This window comes from Microtus pennsylvanicus, chromosome 13 (assembly GCF_037038515.1).
Source record: "Microtus pennsylvanicus isolate mMicPen1 chromosome 13, mMicPen1.hap1, whole genome shotgun sequence".
NCBI lineage: Eukaryota > Metazoa > Chordata > Mammalia > Rodentia > Cricetidae > Microtus > Microtus pennsylvanicus.
Genome location: NC_134591.1, coordinates 67,305,780 through 67,331,450, shown reverse-complemented (window position 1 = coordinate 67,331,450; position 25,671 = coordinate 67,305,780). Strand labels below are relative to the sequence as shown.

General features: G+C 48.7%; 1 protein-coding gene across 12 annotated transcripts; it reads right to left on the bottom strand.

Annotated features, from left to right (window-relative positions):
* Nucleotides 1–392: 392 nt before the first annotated feature.
* Nucleotides 393–21,654, bottom strand: Cnr2 (cannabinoid receptor 2). 12 transcript variants are annotated; one of them, XM_075945217.1, is made up of 4 exons: nucleotides 21,531–21,627; nucleotides 21,312–21,444; nucleotides 8,459–8,608; nucleotides 393–2,628 (listed from the first exon to the last, which is right to left on the bottom strand). In XM_075945217.1, exon 4 carries the CDS (start codon nucleotides 2,583–2,585, stop codon nucleotides 1,503–1,505), a length of 1,083 nt encoding a protein of 360 aa, XP_075801332.1. In that variant the 5' UTR covers nucleotides 2,586–2,628; nucleotides 8,459–8,608; nucleotides 21,312–21,444; nucleotides 21,531–21,627; the 3' UTR covers nucleotides 393–1,502. The 12 variants fall into 12 exon arrangements, with proteins under 12 accessions (XP_075801332.1, XP_075801337.1, XP_075801334.1 ...); XM_075945222.1 differs by lacking the exon at nucleotides 21,531–21,627 and adding an exon at nucleotides 3,394–3,506 and having other exon boundaries at nucleotides 21,312–21,510; XM_075945219.1 differs by lacking the exon at nucleotides 21,312–21,444 and having other exon boundaries at nucleotides 21,531–21,598.
* Between the last annotated feature and the right edge of the window lie 4,017 nt (nucleotides 21,655–25,671).

Sequence of the window (25,671 nt, the reverse complement as noted above, 5' to 3'; positions counted from 1 at the left end):
AAGATCCACCTGCCTCTGCCTCCCAAGTGCTGGGATTAAAGGCGTGCGCCACCACCTCCCGGCTATCATGTTAATGCAATCTTCTGTCTGACTTCTACCTTTTGGGGTCAGGGGTATTTTAAGCAGCTGGAAATGAAACGCAGGTGAATTTCAGTACTCACTGGAATTCCCTCTTGATACTATCCTGTATGTTTCTCCATTTTATTATTTTCATTCACGTCTTTATAATCTTTCCTATGTTTTTAAAACCCTGTGCCTCTACCCTGGCAAGAGGTGTTTTTGTCGAGGCTGTTCAGCGACAATGGGGTTTGTCTTCCTCGTGGCTGGACATCTAGGACCGGCACAAAACCCGGTGTGCACATATTTATGACGCAGATTAAAGAACACACGGACAGGGGGCACGTGGTTTTTAATGTATTAAATGACATTAATGGAGAGCTTTTCGTTCACTGTGCCTGTGGCCCCCAGTGTTATCCCTCCTGTCACCAGCAGTGTCTTGAACCTCCCTCTATTGGGGATGTTCCCTTAGTGAAGGTAAAATTCAGATACCCAGGGACATAGCATGGGGCTGTGGACAGAGGATGTCAGCCTGTGTCTGGACCACAGCAGGAAGTCTCTCCACCTCTGCTCCTTCTGTTTGTCCCCCAGGACCATAGTACGGAAGAGACAACGAGACTAGGTTAGCATCGCTGGAAACAATCTAGGACCCAGAGAATCTTTGTGAATATCTTGCTTCGCCCTGGAGCAAGGCTAGCTGGGAATACTGCTACACTAGACACAGCAGCTGTGACAAGGGCAATACAGGCCCCTCCAGACTGTACCTCCAGTGGGTCCCCAAGGACCTAAAGTCACATGACTCCAGGGCTTATCAGGGTGTCAAGAGGGTCCTTGCCCAACAGGATGCTCTGAGCTGATGGCTTGTTACTGTCTGAGCCGACACCCTTGAGCCTTAGCACACCACAATTCTTGATCCTCAAGAGGCAAGGGTCGCCTGAAAGTGGGGCCTCACTGAGCTTTACAGCCACGGAATCCAAAACCATGAAAAGGGAACCAGAACTAGCTGGTCTCGCTGCCAATCATCAGCAAGACAACCTGGAATCCGCACCATGGCAGCCGTGGGCACTGATGAACTTACAGGCAGTGGTCACACTGGCCAGGGTACTCTGTGAGCCCAGGAGAACAAGTCCTTCATCTTCTCAGACCACCTCTGAGTCCTCTATTACAGTCCCTGGAGGCCCCTCTTGCTTCTTGGTCTCTGGAGTCAGGAGGGTTTCCTGACTTGATGTAAACAGAACCTGTCTCGTCACAGGCCACTTTCCACAGACTGTGCAGGTCGGCATGACCAGGTCCAACCATGAAGCCCAGTGCTCTTTGGCAAAACAGGGTCTGTGTTTAGTCCCCTAGAGCTGGTTCCAGAAGGACGCAGGGTCTGGGACTCCTCTCTCCTCGAGCGAGAAAACTGATCCTCACGCAGGCTGTTTCTAATAGGAAACTAGGTACCGTCAGCAATTGGAGCAGCCTGGACTTCTGGAAGCAGGCACCACGGTGGTTTTCACATCAGCCTCTGTCTCTGTAATGGAGGACCTTGGGGCTTCTTCTTTTCCCTCAGACCCGAGCCCTCGTAGATGCTTCTTCCAGCTGACCAGGCGGTGCTGGGCAGTGGAGCGGATCTCTCCACTTCGCAGGGCATAAATGATAGGATTGATCATAGAGTTAAGCAGGCACAGCATGGAACAGAAGGCGAAGGCCTCCTTGACCTGGTCACTCAGTGTGCTGACCAGGCTATGGGCCATGAGAGTCAAGGCAGGGAACCAGCATATGAGGAGAACGGCCAGTACCAGCCCCAGGGTCTTGGCCAACCTCACATCTAGCCGCATCCGAGCTAACCCAGGCACCTGCCTGTCCTGGTGCTCTGCCAAGCTGGCTACATGTTGGTGGGCTTTCCAGAGAACATACCCGTAGGTGTAGATGATGCCAACGAAGAGAACGGTAATGAAGAGGAGCCAGCCCAGCAGGTAGTCATTGGGGATGAGTGGGAAAAGCTCAGAGCAGGGACTAGGGCAACAGGTCCATCCCATGAGTGGCAGGTAGGAGATCAATGCCGAGAGGACCCACATAACACAAAGGGCCACCAGTGCCCTCCCACGGGTGACTAGAGCCTTGTAGGTAGGTGGGTAGCACAGACATAGGTACCGATCAATAGCGGTCAGCAGCAGGCTGCCTACAGAGGCTGTGAAGGTCATGGTCACACTGCCTATCTTCAGCAGGAAGACAGGCTTGGTGTCAACACCATGGAAGACGTGGAAAATGACGAAGTTGCAGGCAAAGATGATGCTGGCCAGGAAGTCAGCCCCAGCCAGGCTGCCAATGAAGAGGTACGAGGGCTTCCTGCGGAGCCGCTTGGAGGACAGGATAAGATAGAGCACCGCCATGTTCTCCAGGGCACTCAGCAGGCCCAGCAGGGTACACAGCACCGCCACAGCTATCTTCTGGGCATCGCTCAGAATCATGTAATCCTTCATCGGGTTGAAGTTCGAGCCGCTCTCTGAGCCATTGGTCACCTCTGTCTCCCAGCATCCCTCCATGGCCAGGCTTTGGCCTCTACCAGGTCTGGCCCAGAAGACTCGGCTGTGGATGGGGAGAGAAGAGTCTTGGGATATTAACAGTAATGCCTCCCAGGGGAGCCGACACTAATCAAACATTTACCCACATGCTACAAATATCAATTTTTATTTTGTTGTCAAGCCCAAGCCAGGACTTTGTTGTTCGCCCAAGCCAGGACTTTGAGTTTCCAAGTAGCAGAAGTGATCTGCCAGGTTTTTTGGTCTTTTGTTTTCTAAAGAGACAGATCCTAAAGCTTCCTTTTAAAACTGAGGGGAATTCCTGGGGCCAGCAACCAAAACAACAAAATCAGGAAGAAGAGGAAGTGAAGATGTAGGGATATTTTTTTCTTTTACTTATTTTTGGTATGTGTGTGTGTGCATGTGCATGCACATGCGTGTATACGCTCATATGTGATGTGTATCTGCAGGCATGAGTGTGCCATAGAGTGAGTGTTGAGGTCAGGAGTGGGTTCTCTCCTTCTACCGTGGTGCTGGAAATTGAACTCAGGACATCAGGCTTGCACACCAAGCACTTTAACTCACTAAGCCATCTTGCTGGTCTACTTTCTCTTTTCGTTTTTGAGACGCGGCCTAGCCTTGTGTAGAAGGAGTGGCGGGCCGCTTCCCGCCGCTGCCCTGCTCCCGGCTAGCTTTACCCAAAATAATTACACAGAAGCTGTATTCATTTAAACACTGCCTGGCCCATTATCTCCAGTCCCTTATTGGCTAACTATCACATATTGATCTGACCCATTTCTAATATCTGTATTGCCACTTGACTGTGGCTTACCTTCATGAGTCTAACCAGCGTCCGTCTCGGAGAGGAGAGTCATGGGGTCTGCCTGACTTTGCTTCTTTCTCCCAGCATTCTGTTCAGTCTACTCTGCCTATCTAAGTTCTGCCCTATCAAAAAGCCAAGGCAGTTTCTTTATTAACCAATGAAATTAACACAGACAGAAGACCCACCTACATCATTCCCCCCTTTTCTGTTTAAACAAAAAAGAAAGGCTTTAACTTTAACATAGCAAAATTACATATAACAAAACAGTTATAAAGCAAGAATTATGGCTACAATATTTATATCTATTTTATCTTTTATCATAACTAAGGAAAACTATAACTAACCATTCTTCACCTCCATCAAAGACTCCAGAAAGATATAATATTACCTAAGTAAACAAGAAACAAGCAACTTTCAAAACTCTAGAAATGACAGAAACATCTCACTCCTGTTTCAGGGTCCAGAGCAGCTGGGATTACAGATGCCACCAAACCTGTCTTCAGTTTCGTGTGTGTGTATGAGAGAGAGAGAGAAGTGTGTGTGTGTGTGTGTGAGTGTGTGTGTATGAGTGTGTGTGTGTGTGTGTGAGAGTGTGTATGTATAAGTGTGTGCTGTTGTTGTCCCAGTTTTGGTAAGATACTAAAGGCTAACAATGATTTGGGGATGGGAAACGATAGCGCAGACTTCTCCTCACGTGTTGGGAAGATATACTCTAAAGAGGCAATGTTTTGTGGACTGTAATAGTATCTGCTTTTAATCCCAGCACTCAGGAGGTTGAGGTAGGCAGATCTCTGAGAAATGGAGACCAATTTGAGCTACATAGTGAAATTCTGCCTCAAAAACAATTTTTTTTTATACTCATGTAGGGAATGTAGCTTGCCTAACACGAACAAAGCCCTGGGTATAGTCTCCAGCACTGCATAAACTGGGTGTGGTGGCGCACACCTTCAATCCCAGCACTCGGGGAGGGGGGGGTGACAGCAGGAGGATCAGGCTAAAGTCATCTTTGTCTTAGAAAAACAACTGTATGGGGGCTGGAGAGATGGCTCAGCAGTTAAGAGCACTGACTGCTCTTCCAGAAGACAGGGGTTCCATTCCTAGCAACCACATGATTTACAACCATCTGTAATGAGATCTGGTGCCCTCTTCTGGCCTACAGGCACACATGTAGGCATAACACTGTGTACTAAATAAATAAATAAAGTAAGTTAAAAAAATCAACTGTACTATATATAAGATATAGAAGTCCTGTTAATTTGAATATCAGATAGTCATTTTTGATATAAGTATTTCTTGAATATTAAAGAAAAATACTTAGGACAACTAAACATTGTGTGAGATATTATTAAACTTAATAAGAAAGCAAACTGAATACTCCTCCAGAAAGACAAATTTCCTAAACAGATAATGTGGGATTTTTTCCATCTAGAGGCCCATGGAATTTGAATTCATAAGCTCAGGGATGAGCAACGAGCAAGCAAGAGTTACCAGGTGTGCCAGCATTTGCAAGAGTTTTATATAACTCTTGGATATACTTTAGAAGGGCAAGGTGGTGGTGGTGCACACCTTTAATCCCAGCACTCAGGAGACAGAGGCAGGCAGATCTCTGTGGGTTCGAGGCCAGTCTGGACTACAGACCTAGTTGAAGCGTGATTAATAAAAACTCAGAGAGAAAAATTGGGATACAACCTGAAGGTCTGAAAAGCAGTACAGTCAGTCACTGGCTCTCCCCTCGACCTCAGTCTGAAATGCTTCCAGGAATCTCACTCAGAATGAGTCTGTGCCTGAGAGCTGTCTCCTCCTGTTTTATAATCCTCTCTAGTTCTGGGATTAAACGCCTGGTTTCTATGGCACACTAGTGTGACTACTGGGATTAAAGGTGTGTGTCATTGCTGCCTGGTCTGTAAGGCTGGCCAGTGTGGCTGTTTTACTTTCCCAAACCCCAGGCAAGCTTTATTTATTAAAATACAATTGAAATGCCACTACAGCTTGTTCCAGGACAACTAGGACCATATGGAGAAACCCTGTCTCGATGAAACAATAAAGAAAGAAACCCGGAAGTGTGAATGAAAAAGATAAATAAAAATAAAAGAAGGGGTTGGAGAGATGACTCGGAGGCTAAGAGCTGTCCATACAGAAGACCTGAGGGTTCACGGAGGCTCTCAACCACGTCACCCTCCAGTTCTATGGGCTCTGATATCCTCTTCTGGCCCCCATAGTGCACTTATACACATAAAATAAAATGAGTGAATCTTTAGTTGGGCGTGATGGTTCGTGCCTTGAAACCAGCACTCTCAAGGTTGAGGCAGGTCTGTGAGTTCAAAATCAGCTGACTTATATAGCACAAAGCATGCTCAGGACCTTGTCTCATAAAACAAGAAGAAAAAAAATAAGACAAACCAAAAAACTTACAAAACAAACAAACAAACCTAAAAGGAGACCGGAGGTGGATCAGCTGGTAGAGAAAGGCGCTAAATCACTGCATCTCCCCAACCCTGGCACACACACACACACACACACACACACACACACACACACACACACACGAACGCATGCACACGCACACACGCACACACATGTACACACATTAACACATGCACACACACGAGTGCATGCGCACACACACGTGTACACACATTATGTCACACACACAAATGAATGAATGAATAGATAAATAAATAAATGTGATTTTGTTTTTGTTTTCTTGAGACAGGCTTCTCTGTGTACCCTTGGCTGGCCTGAAACTTGCTCTGTAGACAGGCCAGCCTGGAACTCATGCCTCTGGCCCCCGAGTGCTGGGATTAATAAGGGCATATGATTTTAAAATTAAGCAACATAGGAGGTTAGGACCCCTGGTGGTTACGTGTGTGACTTCAGCAACCTAAAGTCTGGATGACACTGAGTTCAGGCTCAGCCCTGACGCCTTGAAGACCTCATCTCAAAAATAAACAAATACATAAATAACTTGCAGTCCATATGGAGCTGAAGCCAGCCAGGGCTAATTCTATCTGTAGCCAACAAACCAAACAAACAACCCCCAAAATAAGACTGTCTGCTAAGAGACCTTTGTTGCCGAAACATCCCTTATCTTTTCAGCAGGAGGAAATCCAGTCTAGCAAAGTAGCAGAGGAAGTCAGCCGCTGTGGTGAGGTGATAAACTCACAAACACATTCCACTTTTTAATTTCTTTGAGAAAGGCTCTGTGTAGACCAGGCTCCCTTCCAACTCACAGGGATCTGCTTGTCCCTGCCTCTCAAGTGCGCAGTGAAGGCCTGGCTCTCCGTGCCGGGCTCACTTTTCCTGTTTCTCTCCTGTGACTGTTGAGTTTTTGTGTGGATGAGTGTGCCTGTGCTTGTGTGTGTGGATGAGTGTCTGAGTTTTTGTGTGGTTGAGTGTGCCTGTGCTCGTGTGTGTGGATGAGTGTCTGAGTTTTTGTGTGGATGAGTGTGCCTGTGCTCGTGTGTGTGGAGTCTAGGGGTCAAGAGCCAATGCTTTCTTCAACCGATCTTCACCTTATCTCTCTGAGGCTGGGTCTCTCTCCTGGAGTTCACCAATTCAGCTAGACGGGATGGTCGCCAAGTCCTAGGGATCCTTCTGTCTCTGGCTCCAAAGTGTTAATAATGACAGGTAGACATCATGGCTAGTTGTTTTGTTTATTCAATCATTTTTCTTTTTTAATGCTTGCTTCTTTTGACTTAAGTCAAAAAGTTCAAGCACTTTACCATTTGGGCCATCTCACCAGTCCCTTCATCTGTTTTTTTTTTCTTTCTTTATTTATTTTTTATTTTTTTGAGACAGGGTTTCTCTGTGTAGCCCTGGCTGTCCTGGAACTCGCTCTGTAGACGAGGCTGGTCTTGAACTCAGAGATCCACCCACCTTTCCCTCCCAAGTACTAGGATTAAAGGAGTATGCTACTACACCTGTCTCGCTCTATCTATCTATCTATCTATCTATCTATCTATCTATCTATCTATCTATCTATTTTTGTGGTCCTGGGGGATCAAATCTCAGGCCGTGCACATTCACAAGCACTCTACCACTTTTAGCCAAATATACATTGTATAGATTTCCCCCGCCCCTCTTTCTTTTTCCATGTGGTCACAGGAAAAATATCAGCAACATCCAGGAGGAAGATGCTCTACCTTCCAACCCACACCCAGCTGGCCATCTGCTGCCTCTGAGGAGAAACTTTGCCTTCTGACTTCCCAGCCTTTGCCCCTGGTTTTTCTGCCCCATATCCGTCCTGGACTTTCTTTTAGTTCCTCTGCCCAGTGGAGCCTTCCCGAGCCTGCAGCCATGCATCAGCCTCCCAGAAGATTCTACACGTATCGGCCAGTTTTACACACTGCCTTCCCTTCAACTATTCCAATAACCAAGAATATGGAATTTAATTTCTATAGAATACTGTTCTTGGGGTGGAGAAACAGGTTAGCTGGTAAAGGTGCCTGCCAGAAAGTCAGACAATCTGACCTGGATTCCTGGGACCCACATAAAGATGGAAGAAGAGAGTTACTTCTCTAAGTTGCTCCCTGACCTCCAGAAGCAGGCTATGGCATGCTCACACACATACACTCATGCACATAAAATAAATAAATAAAAACTTAATAAAAATTTTAAAATGTTGTTTCCAGCCAAAAAAATGATTTCACTTACACAACACTGTAATCTAAAACTTCAGGCTGCAAGGCTGCTGACCGGAGAGATGGCTCAGTGGACAAGATACCCTGGAAGACCTGAGTTCAGCACAGTACTCTCCTTAAGAGCTGGGAGTGGCCAAACACCTGCCTCACCTGTAACTTCAGAGTTGGGTGGGGCTGACAGAGGGGTCACTGGAATTTGCTGACCACCAGCGCAGCTCTGGGCTCAGCCAGAGACCTTGTTGCAAGGGAATAAGTTAGAGATCCATAGAGCAGGACACACAACATCTGGTACGTGCACCCACACACGTGTGTGCAGATGCACCACCCACATATACACCACACACACAAACACACAGATCCACAAATCAATAATAAGTAAATAAAAAAATAAACTAAAAGTTCCGGTTGGGAGTGGGAGTCATGGGAGCACATACCTGTAATCCCAGCACTCAAGAGGCTGAGGCCGGACTGCCGTGTGTTTGTGGCCAGGACATAGTGCGTTCTAAGGCTGGAGCTGCTGGCAGTTTGATGTTGGGTAGCATAATGAATTCAAGGCCAGCTTAGGCAACACAGCAAAACCTTGTCTAAAAATAAATAGATCAACAAAAAGTAAAACTAAAAATAAAACCTTTAGGGAAGGCCTTACCCCATTCAGAGCGAGCACAGACGATGGTGGCTGGGGTGGCTGTGCCTTACCCGGCACAGTGTGGTCGCAGACCACTGTTACCATCCAGAGGAAGGGCAGGAAATGCATGCATTTGATGGACATCCTAACAAGGCAACAACAGGAAGCACAGAGCAACAGGAAACCCAGCTCCCGGTCCCCACACAGATAGAAACACTCCTTTGAGGCCACACTGATCTCCTAGAAGGCCTAGGGCTGTGCTTGCTGCACGGAGACTGGGAGTTTGTCACACAGGCAGCCGCTCTGGTTCCATCTCTGTCACTCTCATCATGTGACTGTGGGCAAGTCCCTCTCCTCATCTGCGAAGTGACAATAACGTTACTCGCCCATTGTTAGGGAGGCCAAGTGGACCGAGGACATCCGTTGTAGTTTTGAACCTAAGAGCTGGCAAGATCTTTTTGATCCTTTCAGAATGTATATAAGACCTGTCCGGCTTGGTGTGGTAGCGCACTCCTTTAATCCGAGCACTTGGGAGGCAGAGACAGGTGGATCTCTATGAGTCTGAGGATAGCTTGGTCTATGTGGCAACTTCCTTACATAGTAAGGTGTGGTCACAGAAACAGTTAATAGTACACACACACACACACACACACACACACACACACACGTGTGCACGCGCACACACACATGCATGCTCATTTTTTAAAAACTTACTTAATTTTATTTTATGTGCATTGGTGTGAAAGTGTCAGATCCCCTGGAACAGTAGCTATAGACAGTTGTGAGCTGCCATGGGAGTATTAAGAACCGAACCCCGGTCCTCTGGAAGAATAGCCAGTGCTCTTAACTGCTGAGCCAACTCTCCAGCCCATAAATGAAATTCTTTTTTTGTTTGTTTGAGACAGAGACAGGATTTCTCTGTGTAGCCCTAGCTGCCCTGGAACTTGTTCTGTAGACCCGGCTGGCCTCGAACTCACAAAGATCTGCCTGCCTCTGTTTCCAGAGTGCTGGGATTAAAGGCGTGCGCCACCACCGCTAGGTGATTCATCTCTTATCAACACGTCATTGTCATTCCGCACCTTCAGAGCCGTGGGCGTGTGCAAGAACAAGATGAAGAGCAAGCTGTAGTCTGATGCTGGGTAGATGTCAGAACTAAAGAGAACCAATAGCCCCGGCCTCCACACTTCCGGAAGCGCCTAGCTCAGAAGCCCTGGTTCCTGGCTGTGTGTCCCTGCTGGGCTGGTATCTGGGGCTATAGCTGGGACCCTAACTCCATCTGACTTTCTGGGGCAAAAAACTGGGGGTTGGGGAATTCTCAGAAAAAAGGCGTGTCAGGCTTTTGTTTCCACCTGAAGTGAAAGTGTGAAGTGAAAGAGGGTCACAGACGAGCTGGCCTCTCTGGGCTACGACGCTGGAGGGGACCGGAAGCTCATGACTGCAAGTGCCCACAGTGGGAGGTTGAGATTTGATGCCCCGGAAATGCTGAGATTTTTTCTGGTGTTGGCGATGGAAGCCAGAGTATTTTGGCATGTGGAGGACGTGCTCTTCCACTGAATCACACCCCAGCAGTCTCGCTGTTCTTGTCTGGGACTGGGAACGAGGAGGTCTGTATTCTACTTCCTTCCTGTCCCACCGCTGAGTCTTAGGGCTGGCCCTCTGGGGTTTTCTTTTTCTCATCTTTGAAGAAGGTAGGGTTGATGGTGGTAATTCCTAAGGTCTCCAGATCTCAATGTACCGAGAATGTGTGTGTGTGTCCATGTGTGCACATGTGTGTGTGTGTGTACATGTGTGTATATGTGCTCTACACATTAGAACCAGAGCCTCACAGTGTGTTAGACAAGAGCTCTATCACTGAGCTACAACCTGGGCCTTCACTCTAATATTTAATGTCTCCCCTCCCCCATCTATAATAGGAAGGAGTTTGTAATGTGTGGAACCTCCATGCAAGTCTCCCCTGTGACTCCTTTTCCTTCTCTCTCTCCCTCTCTCTCTCTTTCTCTCTCTTGAGACAGGGTTTCTCTGTATAGCCCTGGCTGTTCTGGAACTCGCTTTGTAGACCAGGCTGGCCTTGAACTCACAGAGATCCACCTGCCTCTGCTTCCCAAGTGCTGGGGTTAAAGGTGTGCACCACCACCGTCTGGCACTCTCCAGTGTCTTGCAGTTGTCGAAGAAGTCACAGGAGTCTGCCTAGTGGAGCTAAATTCATCTCAAGCCTTGTTGATGTTTGTTGTCCATCACCCTGCCCAGACTTCCCTGGAGTCTTCACTGACGGGTCGGACTCCATCTTTGTGCCTGGACTGTATCTGTCTGTATCAAGCTTAACCACACCCTGTCTGATGGAGTCCATTAAAAGGATGGCAGACACCTCTAAGTTTTACTGTTCCAGACCTGGAGTGCCAAGGTTTTGGAATGACACGTCACTGAGTCATGTCACTGAGTTCCGTCACAGACACAGGCTGTGTGACCTGGAGCAAGTCGGGTCCAGTCAAACTCTCTGAGCGTCCATGTCTTCTTCTATGAGTTGGCAATCCAGTCACCCATGTTCCGACAAGCAGATTATTAGATTATTTAAAACTCAGTGGTAAGGGTTAGGGAGATGCTCAGCTGGTGGTACAGTGCCTGCCACATCAGTCGAAGTTTGATCTCCCAGGACCCATATAACAAAATCAGGTATGAGGCAGGCCTAGTGGAACACACCCTTAATGCCAGCATTCGGGAGGCAGAGGCAGGTGGATCTCTGAGTTGGTAACTGACCTGGTCTACACAGTGGGTTCCAGGACAGCAGGACAGCCAGAGTCACGTGGTAAGAGCCTATCTCAATAAATAAATAAATAGACAGGTAGGTAGGTAGAAAGATAGATAGATAGATAGATAGATAGATAGATAGATAGATAGATAGATAGATAGATACTAGCAAAAGCCCGGTGTGGTGCTGTGGATTTGTAATCTCAGCACTGGGGAGATGGAGACAGACAATTTTCTGGGGCTTGCTGCTCAGCCAGTCTAGCCTAAGCAGTGAACTCCAGGTTCAGAAAGAGACCCTGTCTCAAAATAAAGTGGACAGCATCTGAGGAACAACGCCCAAGGCTGACCTCTGACCTCTGTAAGTACACACATGCATAGAAAGAAGCAACAACAACAACAACAAGAACAACCACAAAAACCTAAGCAGGAGCATGGCTGCCAGACGGAGCTGGAGATGGAGCTGGAGACAGAGCTGGAGACGGAGCTGGAGACGGAGCTGATATGATGCAAAGGGAAGGGTCCCGAGACGTTCAGGGTCTCAGCCCTGGCTTGGCCCAGTCAGTTTGTGAGAAGCGACAAACACTACAAGATAAACTTCAATAATGGATGTGTCGGCCGGGCGGCGGTGGCGCACGCCTTTAATCCCAGCACTCGGGAGGCAGAGGCAGGCAGATCTCTGTGAGTTCGAGACCAGCCTGGTCTACAAGAGCTAGTTCCAGGGGGCTGGAGAGATGGCTCAGAGGTTAAGAGCACTGGCTGCTCTTCCAGAGGTCCTGAGTTCAATTCCCAGCAACCACATGGTGGCTCACAACCATCTGTACTGAGATCTGGCGCCCTCCTCTGGCGTGTGGGCATACATCAAGGCAGAATGTTGTATACATAATAAATAAATAAATCTATAAAAAAAAAAAAAAAGAGCTAGTTCCAGGACAGGCTCCAAAGCTGCAAAGAAACCCTGTCTCGAAAAAAAAAAATAATGGATGTGTCAGCTCTCTCCTGCACGCATCCTGAGTTTGGAGCCACAGAGAACAGCTTTTAACCCACTCCAAAGCTGCGCCCACAGTCCATTATTTCTTCCAAGAACACGAAGGGCAGGCTTCGTACCCAAGGTTTCCATCATCCTGGGCAGAATGAAGTGTTCATGGCCACTCCAATAAAAACCCCAGTGGGTTAGCTGGGCGGTGGTGGTGCACGCCTTTAATCCCAGCACTCAGGTGGCAGAGACAGGCAGATACTTGTGAGTTCGAAGCCAGCCTGGTCTACAGAGCAAGTTCTAAAACAGGCTCCAAAGCTCCAGAGAAATCCTGTCTCAAAAACCAAAACCAAAACAAAACAAAAAACCCACAAACAGCAAGCAACAACAACAAAAAGAGAATAGAGACCTCAAAGCCGGCCCCTATAGTGACACACTTTCTCCGTCAAGGGCACAACTCCTAATAGTGTCTCTCCCTTTGGGGGCCATTTTCATTCAAACCACCACAACTGTTGAGCCATCTCTTCAACCAGAAATAACATAGCTTTGTTTTTGTTCTTTTTGGTTTTTCAATACAGGCTTTCTCTGTGTATCCCTAGCTGCCCTGGAACTCGCTCTGTAGCCCAAGCTGCCCTCAAACTCGGAGATCTGCCTGCTTCTGCCTCCCTAGTGATGGGACTAAAGGCATGTGCCACCACCACCTGGCTTAGAAATCGCATCTCTTTAATGGAGATATCCTTACTGCCTGGAGAATAGCTGCTTCAGCTCAGCCTGCTGAACTGCCTGCTGTGATTGGAGTCTATGAAGAGCGAGTTTCCTCCGTCACAGGCACGAGGGACTTTGTGTGTGCTGCCCTCTCATTCTCTGTTGTTACTCAGATCCATAGCTTCTATTCTTTTTCTTCTTGTGGTCCTGGAAGTTGCGCCTACAGCTTCCTGCATACCACACAAGCACTGTACCACTGAATTTACACATCCTCAGACCCTTTTTCTTTTTGAGATGCTCTCACTATGTAGCCGTGGTTGGCCTAGAACTCCTTATGTAGACCAGGCTGAGCTGTAACTCACAGTGATCCTCCTGCCTCTGTCTCTGAGTCCTGGGATTAAAGGCATGGGCTATATCACCTGGCCAATCCAGTCTCTAATTTTTTTTAAGTTTTTTTTTTTAAATATGTGTTTATTATGTATACAATATTCTGTCCGTGTGTATGCCCGCAAGCCAGAAGAGTGCACCAGACCTCACTACAGATGGTTGTGAGCCACCATGTGGTTGCTGGGAATTGAACTCAGGACCTTTGGAAGAGCAGTCAGTGCTCTTAACCTCTGAGCCATCTCTCCAGCCCTTTTTTTAAGTTTTGAGACAGGTTCTTGTTACCTTGTCCAGGACAGCCTTGAGCTCATGATCCTTCTTCTTTAGCTTTTGGAGTAGCAGGTCCTGTTATCTTTTCTTTAAAATCAAATTATTTGTTTGTAACAGACAGTTGGTAATTGTGTATTTATGACAACATAGTAGCAGGGCAGCTAGAGCTACATGGGGAAATCCTGTCTCAGGGAGAGAGAGAGAGAGAGAGAGAGAGAGAGAGAGAGAGAGAGAGAGAGAGAACGGGAAGGACTAGCCAGTGTGGTTCTCCCTCTTACTGGGCATCCCTTTGTACTGAGGAAATAGATCTTCATCTTTGATGAGGAAATGTGGGGAGATCTGGGTGGGAGAGCGTCATTGTGCAAATCCCTCCTAGGGTGGCCACCCCTCTGTTTGTAATGTGCTTTCGGTAGAAAAGGAACTTTCATGCCAAATCAGGTAGTGTGGCCGTGGGGGCACATGGGACAGAGAAGCCTGAATAATGACAAGATTTTGCACCGTGGTTTCCCGGTACATCAGGGATAGGACATGGTTGGCCTTCCCTGCTGGCTCTGAACCTCTTCTTGGCTTGGTCAGGTTTCACAGAGTGGAGTCCCTACCCAGGCCCAGTTTTGATTTGTTTAAATGATTGCAGCATCAGGAGGTGGGAAGTGCAGTTCAGACAGGTGCCCCCAACAGAAGAGGGGGTGTGGGAAAGGGATGTGAAGTAACTTCAAACACTCTGTTAGCTGTGACAATATTAACACTACCATTAGTGCTGAGTCAGACTTACGAAGACTGCAAGTTGCAAAATGAGCCTAGCAACAAGCCGATGGTGGCGGTGGTGTTGGTGGTGTTGGTGGTGGTGCTGGAGGTGCTGCTGCTGCTCTCAAACCACACAATATCTTGCTGGGGAAACTCACTCGTGCGCTCTGGGTTACTAGGATTTGGTAGTGGTGACAAAGCAGATGGCAGAAACAGCTGGAAGAGTCTGATAATGAATTAAACCTGGCAGGGACAATCCTGTCTCGGAGAGATGGGCTGAACATCTGGAGAGGAATCTTCCTGCATGCTCCTCCTACCCCTGAAGGCTGAACCAGGAGGATTGCTGTGAATTTAAGGCCAGCTTGAGCTAGATGATAAGGATTTATTTAATGCAGTTTTTTTTTTTATTTTTTGGATTTTTGAGACAGGATTTCTCTGTGAAGTCCTGGCTGTCCTGGAACTCAATTTGTAGATCAGGCTGGCCTCTAACTCAGAGATCTGCCTGCCTCTGTCATTCAAGTGTTGGGATTAAAGGTGTGAGCCACCATGCCATGTGTACTGTTTTGGTTTTAATATTTACTTTATTGTTTGTTTGTGTGTGTGTCTGTGTGCTGTATGTGCGTGTGAGTTCAGGTGCCTGGGGAAGCCAGAAGAGGGTGTCAGAGTCCCTGGAGCCAGGATTACTGCAGTTTTGAGCCACCCCATGTGGCTGCTGGGATTTGACCTCTGGTCTTTTGCGAGAACAGCACACACTCTTAACACTGAGCCATCTCTCCAGCCCCATAAGAAGAATTTAAACTAACTAGCACATTATACCACTTGTAAGGCTGGGAGAAGCCAAAGTTTAACTTTGTAAACAATGCGTATAATTTGAAATTTTTATTACTTCTGCTGTCCAGTTTCATTAAGTTTGCACACACTTTTTTTTTTTTGGCAGCGCTGAGGATTGAAACAAGGCTTTATGTACGCTAGGCAAGTGTTTTACCACTGAGCTTCATCCCGACCACGTATTTAACTGAAGTGTTTAAAGCAGATATGAAGGAGGGGAATAAAGCGTAAGTGGCATTCTTACTGAAAATAGTCAATGTGCTTGAAGTGTTGGGGGACTCTGTAACCTTTAACGTTTAGCGCTCAGGAGGCAGAGGCAGGCAGGTCCCTGTGAGGCAGCCTGGTCTACAAAGCAGGTTCTAGCTGAGCTAAGGCTACATAATGAGGGAGATCTTGTCTCAAAAATTAAAAACAAACAAACAAACAAAACAACCGGACAGTGGTTGGTGCACATCTACAATCCCAGCACTCAGGAGGCAGAGGCAGGAGGATCTCTGTGAGTTCAAGGCCAGCCTGGTCTACAGAGTGAGTTCTAGGACAGCAAAGGCTACAAAAAGCAACCCTGTCTTGAAAACTAGAGAGAGAAAATAGTAGACTTATTTTCAAATCACTTCCTTTCTCACGGACCGCAGGAAATGATGAAATGGTTCAATAATTCCCACTGCGGCTTGTGAATTTTTATGTCACTGTGAATCAAGTCATTGAGTTCGGACCTGAGATGGTCAAGTTCAACTCCACTTTCTCTCTTATTTCACTGTGTAACCATTGAGTAGCCTGATGGAGGAAATGTACAAATAGATACTAACCATAACAGCATGGGCAGATGGCCTGGCTTGCTGTTGATGCTGTTTTGTTTTGTTTCTTGTTTTTGTTTTTCTCTGTGTAACCCTGACTGTCCTGGAGCTTACTCTGTAGATCAGGCTGGCCTCGAACTCACAGAGATCCACCTGCCTCTGCCTCCCAAGTAATGGGATTAAAGGTATGTGCTGCCACCACCCGGCCTCCTTTATTATTATTATGAAGTGAGGACCCATGTGTCTCATGATTTGGTGCTTAAAAAGTCAATATATAACCAGATATGGTGGTGTATGCCTATAACCCCAGCACTTAGGAGGCTGAGGCAGTAGGGCCCTGAATTTAGGGCTAGCCTGGGTTATACAGTGAGTTTAAGGTCAGGCTAGACTATATAGGGAGATCTCATCTCCTGAAACGAGCCCCTGCAAGTGAATTTATACTGTTTTTTTTAATTCTGTATGTGTTGTGTATGCACATATGCGTACATGTATGTAGGCCTGTGGTTGACATCAGGGGTCTTTCCCTATCGCTCACCGTCTTGTTTTTTGAGTCAGGATCTTTCATGAAACCTGGAGCTGGAAGCTTTAGCTAGCGGGGCTGGCAAGTGAGCCGCCTATCTCTGAAGCTGACACTGGGGCTCCAGGTGTGAGCCAGCATGCTGAGCATTTCCGTGAGTGTTGGGGATCCACACTCACAGCCTCATCTCACAGCAAGCACTTTACTCATGGAGCCAGCCCCGAAGACCCTGATTTATACCTTAAAAAAAAACCCTGATGGCTGGAGAGGTGGCTCCTCTGTTAGGAGTGTTTGCTGCTCTCGCAGAGAACCCAAGTTCCCTATACCCATGTTGGGTGGCTCACAACTGCCTGAAACTCTAGCTCCTGGGGAGCGGTCTGAAGTTTCCTCTGGAGGTGCCTGCACTGCTGTGCACGAATCTGCACTTAATTCAGAAGAAAACAGTAATTAATTCTGTATGGTTGTTTTGCCTGCATGAATGTCTATGCCTCATGTTATGCCTGGTGCACACAGAAGCCAGACAGAGCATTAGATCCCCTTGGACTGGAGTTATAGACTGTTTGAAATGCCATGCGGGGAACTGAACGCAGCCCCCTGGAAGAGTAGCTCATGCTCTTAACCACTGAGACATCACTTCAGCCCTCATAATAGATCTTAAAAAAAAAAAGTTTGCCAAAGCTAAGAGTCGTGGCACACACCTGTAATCCCACCACTTGGGCGATGGAAGCAAGGGGATATTGAATTCTAGGTTGGCCTGGGCTGTATAGAATGCCAAAACCCAAACAGCCAAGCATCCTTCCTGTCACTCTGGTTACTGACACCCAGACTGTCCCTTGACTGATCTTTGACACATTCTTCGTTTTTTTGAGAAAGGCCAGATCTATTTTGGTTAGTTGTTTTCTACCTTTGTCTAGCGTAGTCTGTGAACCCCTTCTTCTTGTTTTGGGGTGTGGGATGCTCCTGACTAACTTCTGTCCAAGCCACGCCTCTGTCATCAGCCCCTCGTAAATCGCAATCCTACATCCCGAAGCACCTTCCAGATCTGCTGACCTGTTCTTCAGAAACACGCATTGTTCTCCACAGACCATCGAACGCCTGACCGTGGTACCATTGGACCAACCAGTACCCAAACACATACACAGGAAGGGCCCACTGAATTCGGACAGAAGCACCACCGTGACCGCACCTGTGGTTCTCAAAGAGGAACTGAGGTGGGGCATAACCCCTAGGGAGCCATGGGAATCACCGCGACAGGGCTACGGCAGTTTGAGTGGAAGGCACTGGGCGCCACAGACAGTGGGAAAAAGTTGTAGGAAAGGAGGGGAGAGGAGAAGCCACAAAACTTGTTTTTTTTGTTGTTGTTTTTTTTTTTGTTTTTCGAGACAGAGTTTCTCTGTAGCTTTGGAGCCTGTCCTGGAACTAGCTCTTGTAGACTAGGCCGACTTCGAACTCACAGAGATCCACCTGCCTCTGCCTCCCAAGTGCTGGGATTAAAGGCGTGTGCCACCATCACCGGGCGAGAAGCCACAAAACTTAGAGGACACACAACCTATAAAGTCCCTTTTGAGTGAGGTACACCCTCTCCTCATGGTACTCCAGCAGGCTCCCCCCAGGGGGCGGGGTTAATTCCACTGTGGCCCCACCCTCCTCCACCCGCAGCACCAATCTAGTTTGTTCTCTTTAGCATTAGGGGTCTTCATCTCTTAGGGAGGGCATGCTTTCCGGGCTTTTCATCTCCCTAGGAAATGGAAGGAAGGAGTTTCCTTCTCTTCCGGGCTGTGCTGAGAGAAGCGCCTTCCAGACACAGAAGTCATGGCCAAGTACCCTGATTTTGCTGGGGATCCGGCTTTGGCCTTGGCAAAGCAGTTACTCTCTGGACCCCATTTCTATCTTGGGACAGGGAAAAAACCACCCCCATAGGATCAGGATGTTATGACATAAGACAACGCCAGCGACCACCACAAGCACGGGAGGGAAGTCCTGGGGAGAGAGCACCTGGGAATGAGGAATCCCCGGGGCTTGTGGTTGAAACCACAGAATATGCTCCTTTCTCCTTGGAGTCAGTCTCTCCGGCTGCACTATGGTGGCAATGGTGAGCAGAGCTGCACCTTCACAACAAGGAGGGGTTCTCTACCCTGCCCACCTGTTTATTCTCACAACAGAGTAGGGCTGAGCTAAGACTGGCCTGGTAGCTTGAATTGAGACGACCTTGAACTTCTGGTCTTCCTGTCCTTCTCTCCTGAGGGCTGGGATCACAGGCCCGGGCCACCATTCCTGTTCCTCATGTCTCTGGGGCTAGAACCTAAGAGGTTGAGCAATAGCTTTTGCCCACCATCCTGGATGGCTTTTAAATCTGGGTGGGCTTCAGTTTCACACCTTACAAGTGTGAGGGACCATGAGAAGTGTGAAGACTACACATGGGGAGGTCACCAAATGGCACCTTCTAGAGCCAAGCAGCGTGGATGAATTTAGGGCACAAACAGGCACGTGTAAGAGGCAGGCTGGGAAGCCATGGGCTGCATCGGTGGAGCTGAGCACACAGAGATCCAGGAAGTGTTGCTAATCACTCTGTGTCACCTAGTTAGCGGGGTGGCTTGGGTCTGTCACAAGATTCAGCACCTTCCACTCCCGCCCGCTCTCCACTGCCCTGACCAAGTGACATTGTGCAATGGTGCTGCTGCTGAGCCTTGCTCTCCTTATCTGTAAGATAGGGCTGGCAGACTCTGCAGACAGCCTTCTGAGTGTAAGATAGGGCTGGCAGACTCTCTGCAGACAGCCTTCTGAGTGTAAGATAGGGCTGGAAGAGTGATGAGAGCAGAAGGATTGAGGACACGGCTCAGCCTTTCACAGGTGTGCTGTGCAAGCATGAGGACCATCCTTGGGGGCCCCAGAGCCCACATGAAAACCTGGCACAGTGATGTGCGTCTGTTATCCCAGCATGATGCTGGGGAATACAGGAGGATTCCTAAGACACACCAGCTAGCCAGACTAGCTGAGTCAGTGAGTCCCAGATTCAGTGAGAAACAGTCCCAAAAAATAGTGTGGAGATCAAATGAAAAAGACACCCAACGCTAACCTCACTCGCTTTCGCAAGCATGCCCACACAGGCACGCGCATAAGGGGGAAGTAAGACGGGAGGCAGTCATTTTATCAGCTTGACGGAGGACAGGGGAAGGATGATCTCACTGGTGGAGAGCCACACATGGGGCTCGCTCAGCTAAGGGAGCAAGCTCCCTCGAACCACGGCAGCCGCAGAACTGGGGCATCCTCAGACTTCCTAAATCTTTTACCAGCCTTCTTCTGCCCAGTCCTGTCTTTCATGATCAAGATGCATCTCCCTTGAGGCAAAGTCCTATTCTGGGGAAGGAGTTGGTGGTCTCCTTCACTCATTTCTAACCCACAGCATGGGCAGAGTGGGCAAGGGGCAAGCAAACTCTCATTTGCTGAGCCCAGTGCCTCTGTCTATCCCCAGTCTGAGCCCTTACCACACCTGTCTGAGCCCTTACCACACCTGTCTGAGCCCTTACCACAAGCCTGAGGAACTGTGCTGTCCAGAAGAAGCCGAGGGGCAGAGAAGTAGAGTTATGTAGTGTTGAGTTCGGGTTCTACAGGAGTCGACGCCTTAGGACCCCATTCAGCATCTCTTTCCCTCAGTGAGTGTTGACCTTCATAGATGCAGAGCCCTGGCCTCCTGGGCCCAGAGCCTTTCTCTGTGTCTGACAGCCGATCACCTCATTCATTTTTCCCCCCTTCTATCAAACAGGGATCCAGATTGCCCAGGTGAGCGCTAAGACCTTAGTCTCCTGGGGCTCCTTTCCAATTTCCCAACTGCTTTGGTGGTTAAGGAGTAGGCTAGGAAGCCAAAATGTCTACCCTCAGGCCACTGTTCTCCATTGATACCCCCTGGGACTTGAGGGAAGTAGCACATAGCCTCCCTCTGTCAAACAGGCGACCTGATATAGTTTATCACAGACACTGAGCATTTGAGCGGTGAGCGTCTAATAAAGGAAGCCTTGCAAAGCCCTTAGAGCAGAGCCCAGCCCTCAGAGAAGTCTGCTTGTGTTGCAGAATTCTGTTCTCTGGGCACTCGCGGCTCTTCCTCTATAGCTGTGATTATCTACAAACGGCTTTCAAAGGCTCAGTCCTGTGACCAGGGCTGTCATTAGGCCCTCATCTGACATTCCAGCCACACCCTCGCTCCTGCTCCAGCCCTGCAAGTCCTCCTGCCCAGCTGCTTGTGGTCTTGTGGGGTACCAGAGTAAGGGGAGGTGGAAAGTCAGCTAGGGATGGGGGACACCAATGATGTCATCAGTTTTGGGCACTTGTCACCATGCTGGGGTGGGCTTTTAGATGATACAGTTGCCTGAGCCGCCCATGTTCCTGCAGACAACCCCAATAAACTTAACAGTTCACTAAACTGAACTGGAAGGGAAATTTCTTTAGTCTAGTGTGACTTTCTGTTTCTGGGTGAATAGAAGAGCACTCCCCAAGGAAAATCAGCTCAGTTTTGGGGTTTGTTACTATGGTGAACGGCAGGGAAAATCCTGTCTTAGGAGGCCCAGCCTTGAGCATCACGGTGACCCATGCTCTTGGTCTGACATCCCTCCCTCTGCCTCAGACAGCCCTCTCCCTAGCTCCAGAGAGAAGGGCTGAGGTTAGAACAGAGGCTTGAGGTGCCTGGGGAAAAAAGCAAGCTACTCACGGTTGCTTGTCGGCGGCCCGCCGGAGCTTGGAGAGCCTTCCTGGCTACTTTGTGTTCAGATCCGCAGGCTCAGCCCGGGTTCCGCTCTAGGTCCTGAGAGCCACAGCTCCAGCTGGTTTCTCTTGGTTTTACCCTTTCGTAAATGAATGTGAGGAGGTCTGGCCTTCCTGTCCCTGTTACCACTTCCCTTCTGGGTCCCCAGTGCCACAGTGTTCTTACCCTGCTGCTGGATAGGGCATAGGCCTGAGCCCCAAATTCCGGAGACTTGGGTTCTAACCCAGCCTAGGCATATGATGTTCAGAAATCCACTTGAAGTCTGTAAAGTTTAGTTTCCTTGTATGTGACAACATGCCAGTCCACACACATGACTCCGTGCCTCCCCCCCCCACTAGCCCAGGGTTTCGAAATGCAAATGCCGGCAGCTGTTGGCAGGTTACATGAATGAATGATGGACGGCTGTTCTGGTTTCATTCAGTGACTGTGACAGATGCCATGATCAAAAGCAAATTAAGAAGCTGGGCGTGGAGCCAGGCAATGGTGGCGCACACCTTTAATCCCAGCACTTGAGAGGCAGAGGCAGGCAGATCTCTGTGAGTTTGAGCCCAGCCTGGTCTACAGAGTGAGTTCCAGGACAGTCAGGGCTACAAATAGAGACCCTGTCTTGAAAAAACAAAATGAGAAACAGTGGCAACTGAAGCAAGCGAGGGAAAGAAAGGGTTTATTTCAGCTTATAGGTGACAGTTCAAGGCAGGATCTCAAGCAGGTACCTGAAGCCAGGACTGCATGCCATTCCACAGTGTTCCCTCTGACCAAGGAACTTGTCAAGGAGGCAGAGCAAAAACTGTGGAGGGTGCTGGTTGCTGCCTCGACAGTGGCCAGCTATACCCTGTTAGCTCCGTCTTGGTTGCTGGCTTGAAGACAGGCCGGCTATACCCTGTTAGCTCCGTCTTGGTTGCTGGCTTGAAGACAGGCCAGCTATACCCTGTTAGCTCCACCTTGGTTGCTGGCTTGAAGACAGGCCGGCTATACCTTGCTAGCTCCGTCTTGGTTGCTGGCTTGAAGACAGGCCGGCTATACCCTGTTAGCTCCGTCTTGGTTGCTGGCTTGAAGACAGGCCGGCTATACCCTGCTAGCTCCACCTTGGTTGCTGGCTTGAAGACAGGCCGGCTATACCCTGCCTGCTCTGCCTTATTTTCTTGCTGCAAGACCTGTCACTGTGATTCAATACCTAAGCTAGGGAGAACGTCCCCACCTACCCAGTGCTGGGTTTATGGTATTCATCACCATGCCTGACTTTATTTTATTCTATTTTATTTATTTTTAAAGTGTCTGAGTGTTTTGCCTGCATGTATGTATGTGTACCACACATTGTGCCTGGTGTTCCCGAAGGTCAGAAGAGAGCTTTGGGTCTCTGGGGACTAGAGTTACAATCAATTGCAAGCAGCCGTGTGGGTGCGGAGAACTGAACCTGAGTCCTCTGGAATGATCGCCATTGCTCTTAACCGCTGAGTCGGCTTTCCACCACCCTTCCTCCCTCTTAAATGTGGGTTCCAGGGATTGACCAAAGTCTTCATGCTTGCAGAGAAAGCCCTCCACAGACTGAGCTCAACCCAGCCCTAAGAAGTGTGTTTCTAATGTCCAGTTCTGGAAGATACTCAGGTATTGTGCCTGGCACATTTTTACAGGCACTACCAGATAAAATGTTGAACTATAATCTGCTATGCCCTACAGCTATGGAATTGAGTGTGATAATATTCTCATTCTGGTCTAGGGTCACCAAGTATGATGTCTTCGCAGGAGGAGGGATGGTCTGGGCCAGGGCGTCTTCAGGAGGGAGACTTTCGTGCTGTAGATCAAGAGTAGGAGGATATGAGACATGCATGTACTCAGATCCACGGATGTAGCTCATGGTAGAACACTTGGCCAGCAGGCAAGAAGCCCTAGGTTGCATCTCCAGGTCTGGAACAAACTGTTTTTATTTAAAATGGACAGTTAGCAGGTGTTAATTAGGTGATCTGCGGAATAGTTTTTATATTTTGGTTGTGAGCCTAGCCTTTAACGGTTGAGTCATCTCTCCAGCCCTGTTCTATTGGGGAGTGGGATGCGATTTTTGGTTGTCGCACATGGCAGGGGGATTCTACTGACATCTAGTGGTAGAGGTCGGGAATGCAGGAGGCAGAGTGCTCTCGACGTGTAGGGAAGGGCTGAGACAATGAGACCTTTTGGGAGAGAGCAGGGTGGTGGCTTCAGCTCTTCCAAGAACAAGGAATTGACAGTGAGGAACGGGAAGAGAGCTCAGGTTCTCCAAAATGGGAAAAGCAGAGGTGTGGCCCTCCTGCAGCCTGTGTTTGACCTCTGTAGAACCACAGAAGCAACTAGAGACTCCAGGGGTGAACTGGGTAAGATCTGGAGTCCTGACTCCTAGACGTCTGGCCTTGAGGAAGCCCCGTGGTAAAGAAGTTTCTGTTCCCCAAAGCCTTGTTTGTCTACAGTAGCTCGTGGTGTGTGATGGTGACTGAGTGCATCAGGGTGCGATGGCAGGTAAATGCATCCGGGTACGTGATGGCGGCCAAGTGCACGGGGTACGTGATGGCGGCCAAGTGCACGGGGTACGTGATGGCGGCCAAGTGCACGGGGTACGTGATGGCGGCCAAGTGCACGGGGTACGTGATGGCGGCCAAGTGCACTGGGTACGTGATGGCGGCCAAGTGCACGGGGTACGTGATGGCGGCCAAGTGCACGGGGTACGTGATGGCGGCCAAGTGCACGGGGTACGTGATGGCGGCCAAGTGCACGGGGTACGTGATGGCGGCCAAGTGCACGGGGTACGTGATGACGGCCAAGTGCACGGGGTACGTGATGGCGGCCAAGTGCACGGGGTACATGATGGCAGCTAATGCTTGCACAAGTGAGTGAAGGAAGGGAAAAAGCGAGGAAGCATTGTCAGAACTAGAGAGAAGAGTTACTCAGAACTGAGTTCTCTTCCTTCTTAAAAAGATTTATCTTAATATTGATACCTGTGCGTGTGTGTGTGTGTGTGTGTGTGTGTGTGTGTGTCTGTGTGTACTTGAGGAGGCCAGAAGAGGGCATCGAATTCCCTGGGACTGAAGGTACCGGTGGTGGTGAGCCACCATGTGGGTGCTGGGAACTGAACTCAGGTCCTCTGGAAGAGCAGCCAGCTCTCTTAACTGTGGAGTCATCTCCCCAGCCCCCTCCTCTCCCCCATGCCTGAGTTCTCTTCTGTGTGGCAAGTTACTTCCTTCATCTGGTCTATATTTCCCCATTCCCAGAATGAGGAAGTTGGAAAGAAAAAGCACCTCTAAAATGTGCACACACATCTGAATCACCCCCGGACCTGTCAAACAGGCTGTCTGCAGACTCTGACTCAGTCTTCTGGCTGGGGGTAGGTAAGCAGCTTCTAAGTGGCCACCTCAGGCCCACGTGGTCAATAAGGGCATCCCAGAATCTCCCCTTTGTACTTGGTCCAGGCCAACTGGATCCGCTCTCCTTCCTATCACTTAGTCACAGCCTTGTCAGCCTTCATACTGTGAGATGCTGCCACCTACTGGCTGTGTCTGAGCAGTGTCTGGACCCCAAGAGGCGTGGAAGGAGAGAGCTGACTCCGCCAAGTTGTCCTCTGATCGCTACACAAACATTCACACACCAACGGTACATCTTTCAATGCAAAGACAAAGAAAAACGACAGAAAGTAAACAGAAGAGAGAGGCACAAATGTAAGGTGAACACAGATGATCAAACTTTCACGAGTCTCCTTGTCTTCTCAGCTAAGCCTGGCTCCCTTCCTCCCTGTGGTGGCACACACCTTTGATCCCAGCATTCGGGAGGCAGAGGCAGGCAGATCTAAAAGAATCCTCCAGTGATGTGGGAGTGTCATATATCAATCTGTTGATTTCATTGGTTAAGCAATAAAGAAACTGCTTGACCCTCATAGGTTAAAACATAGGTGGGTGGAGTAAACAGAACAGAATGCTGGTAGGAAGAGGAAGTGAGCTCAGAGACACCATGCTCCTCTCTCCTGGGTGGACGCGAGAGTTTTGCTCTCTGAGGCACACGCGATGAAGCTCCGACCCAGGATGGACGTAGGCTAGAATCTCCCTGGTAAGCCAACTCGTGGGCTACACAGATTATAAGAAATGGGCTAGTCCAGGTGCGAGAGTTAGCCGAGAAGAGGCTAGATAGAAATGGGCCAAGCAGTGTTTAAAAGAATACAATTTGTTTTTTGGTTTTTTTTTGTTTTTTTTTTTAAATGTGTAGTCCTGGCTGGCCTCGAACTCCAGATCCACCTGCCTCTGCCTCCTTCACCGGCCTGCGCCACCAGAGCCGGCAAAGAATACAATTT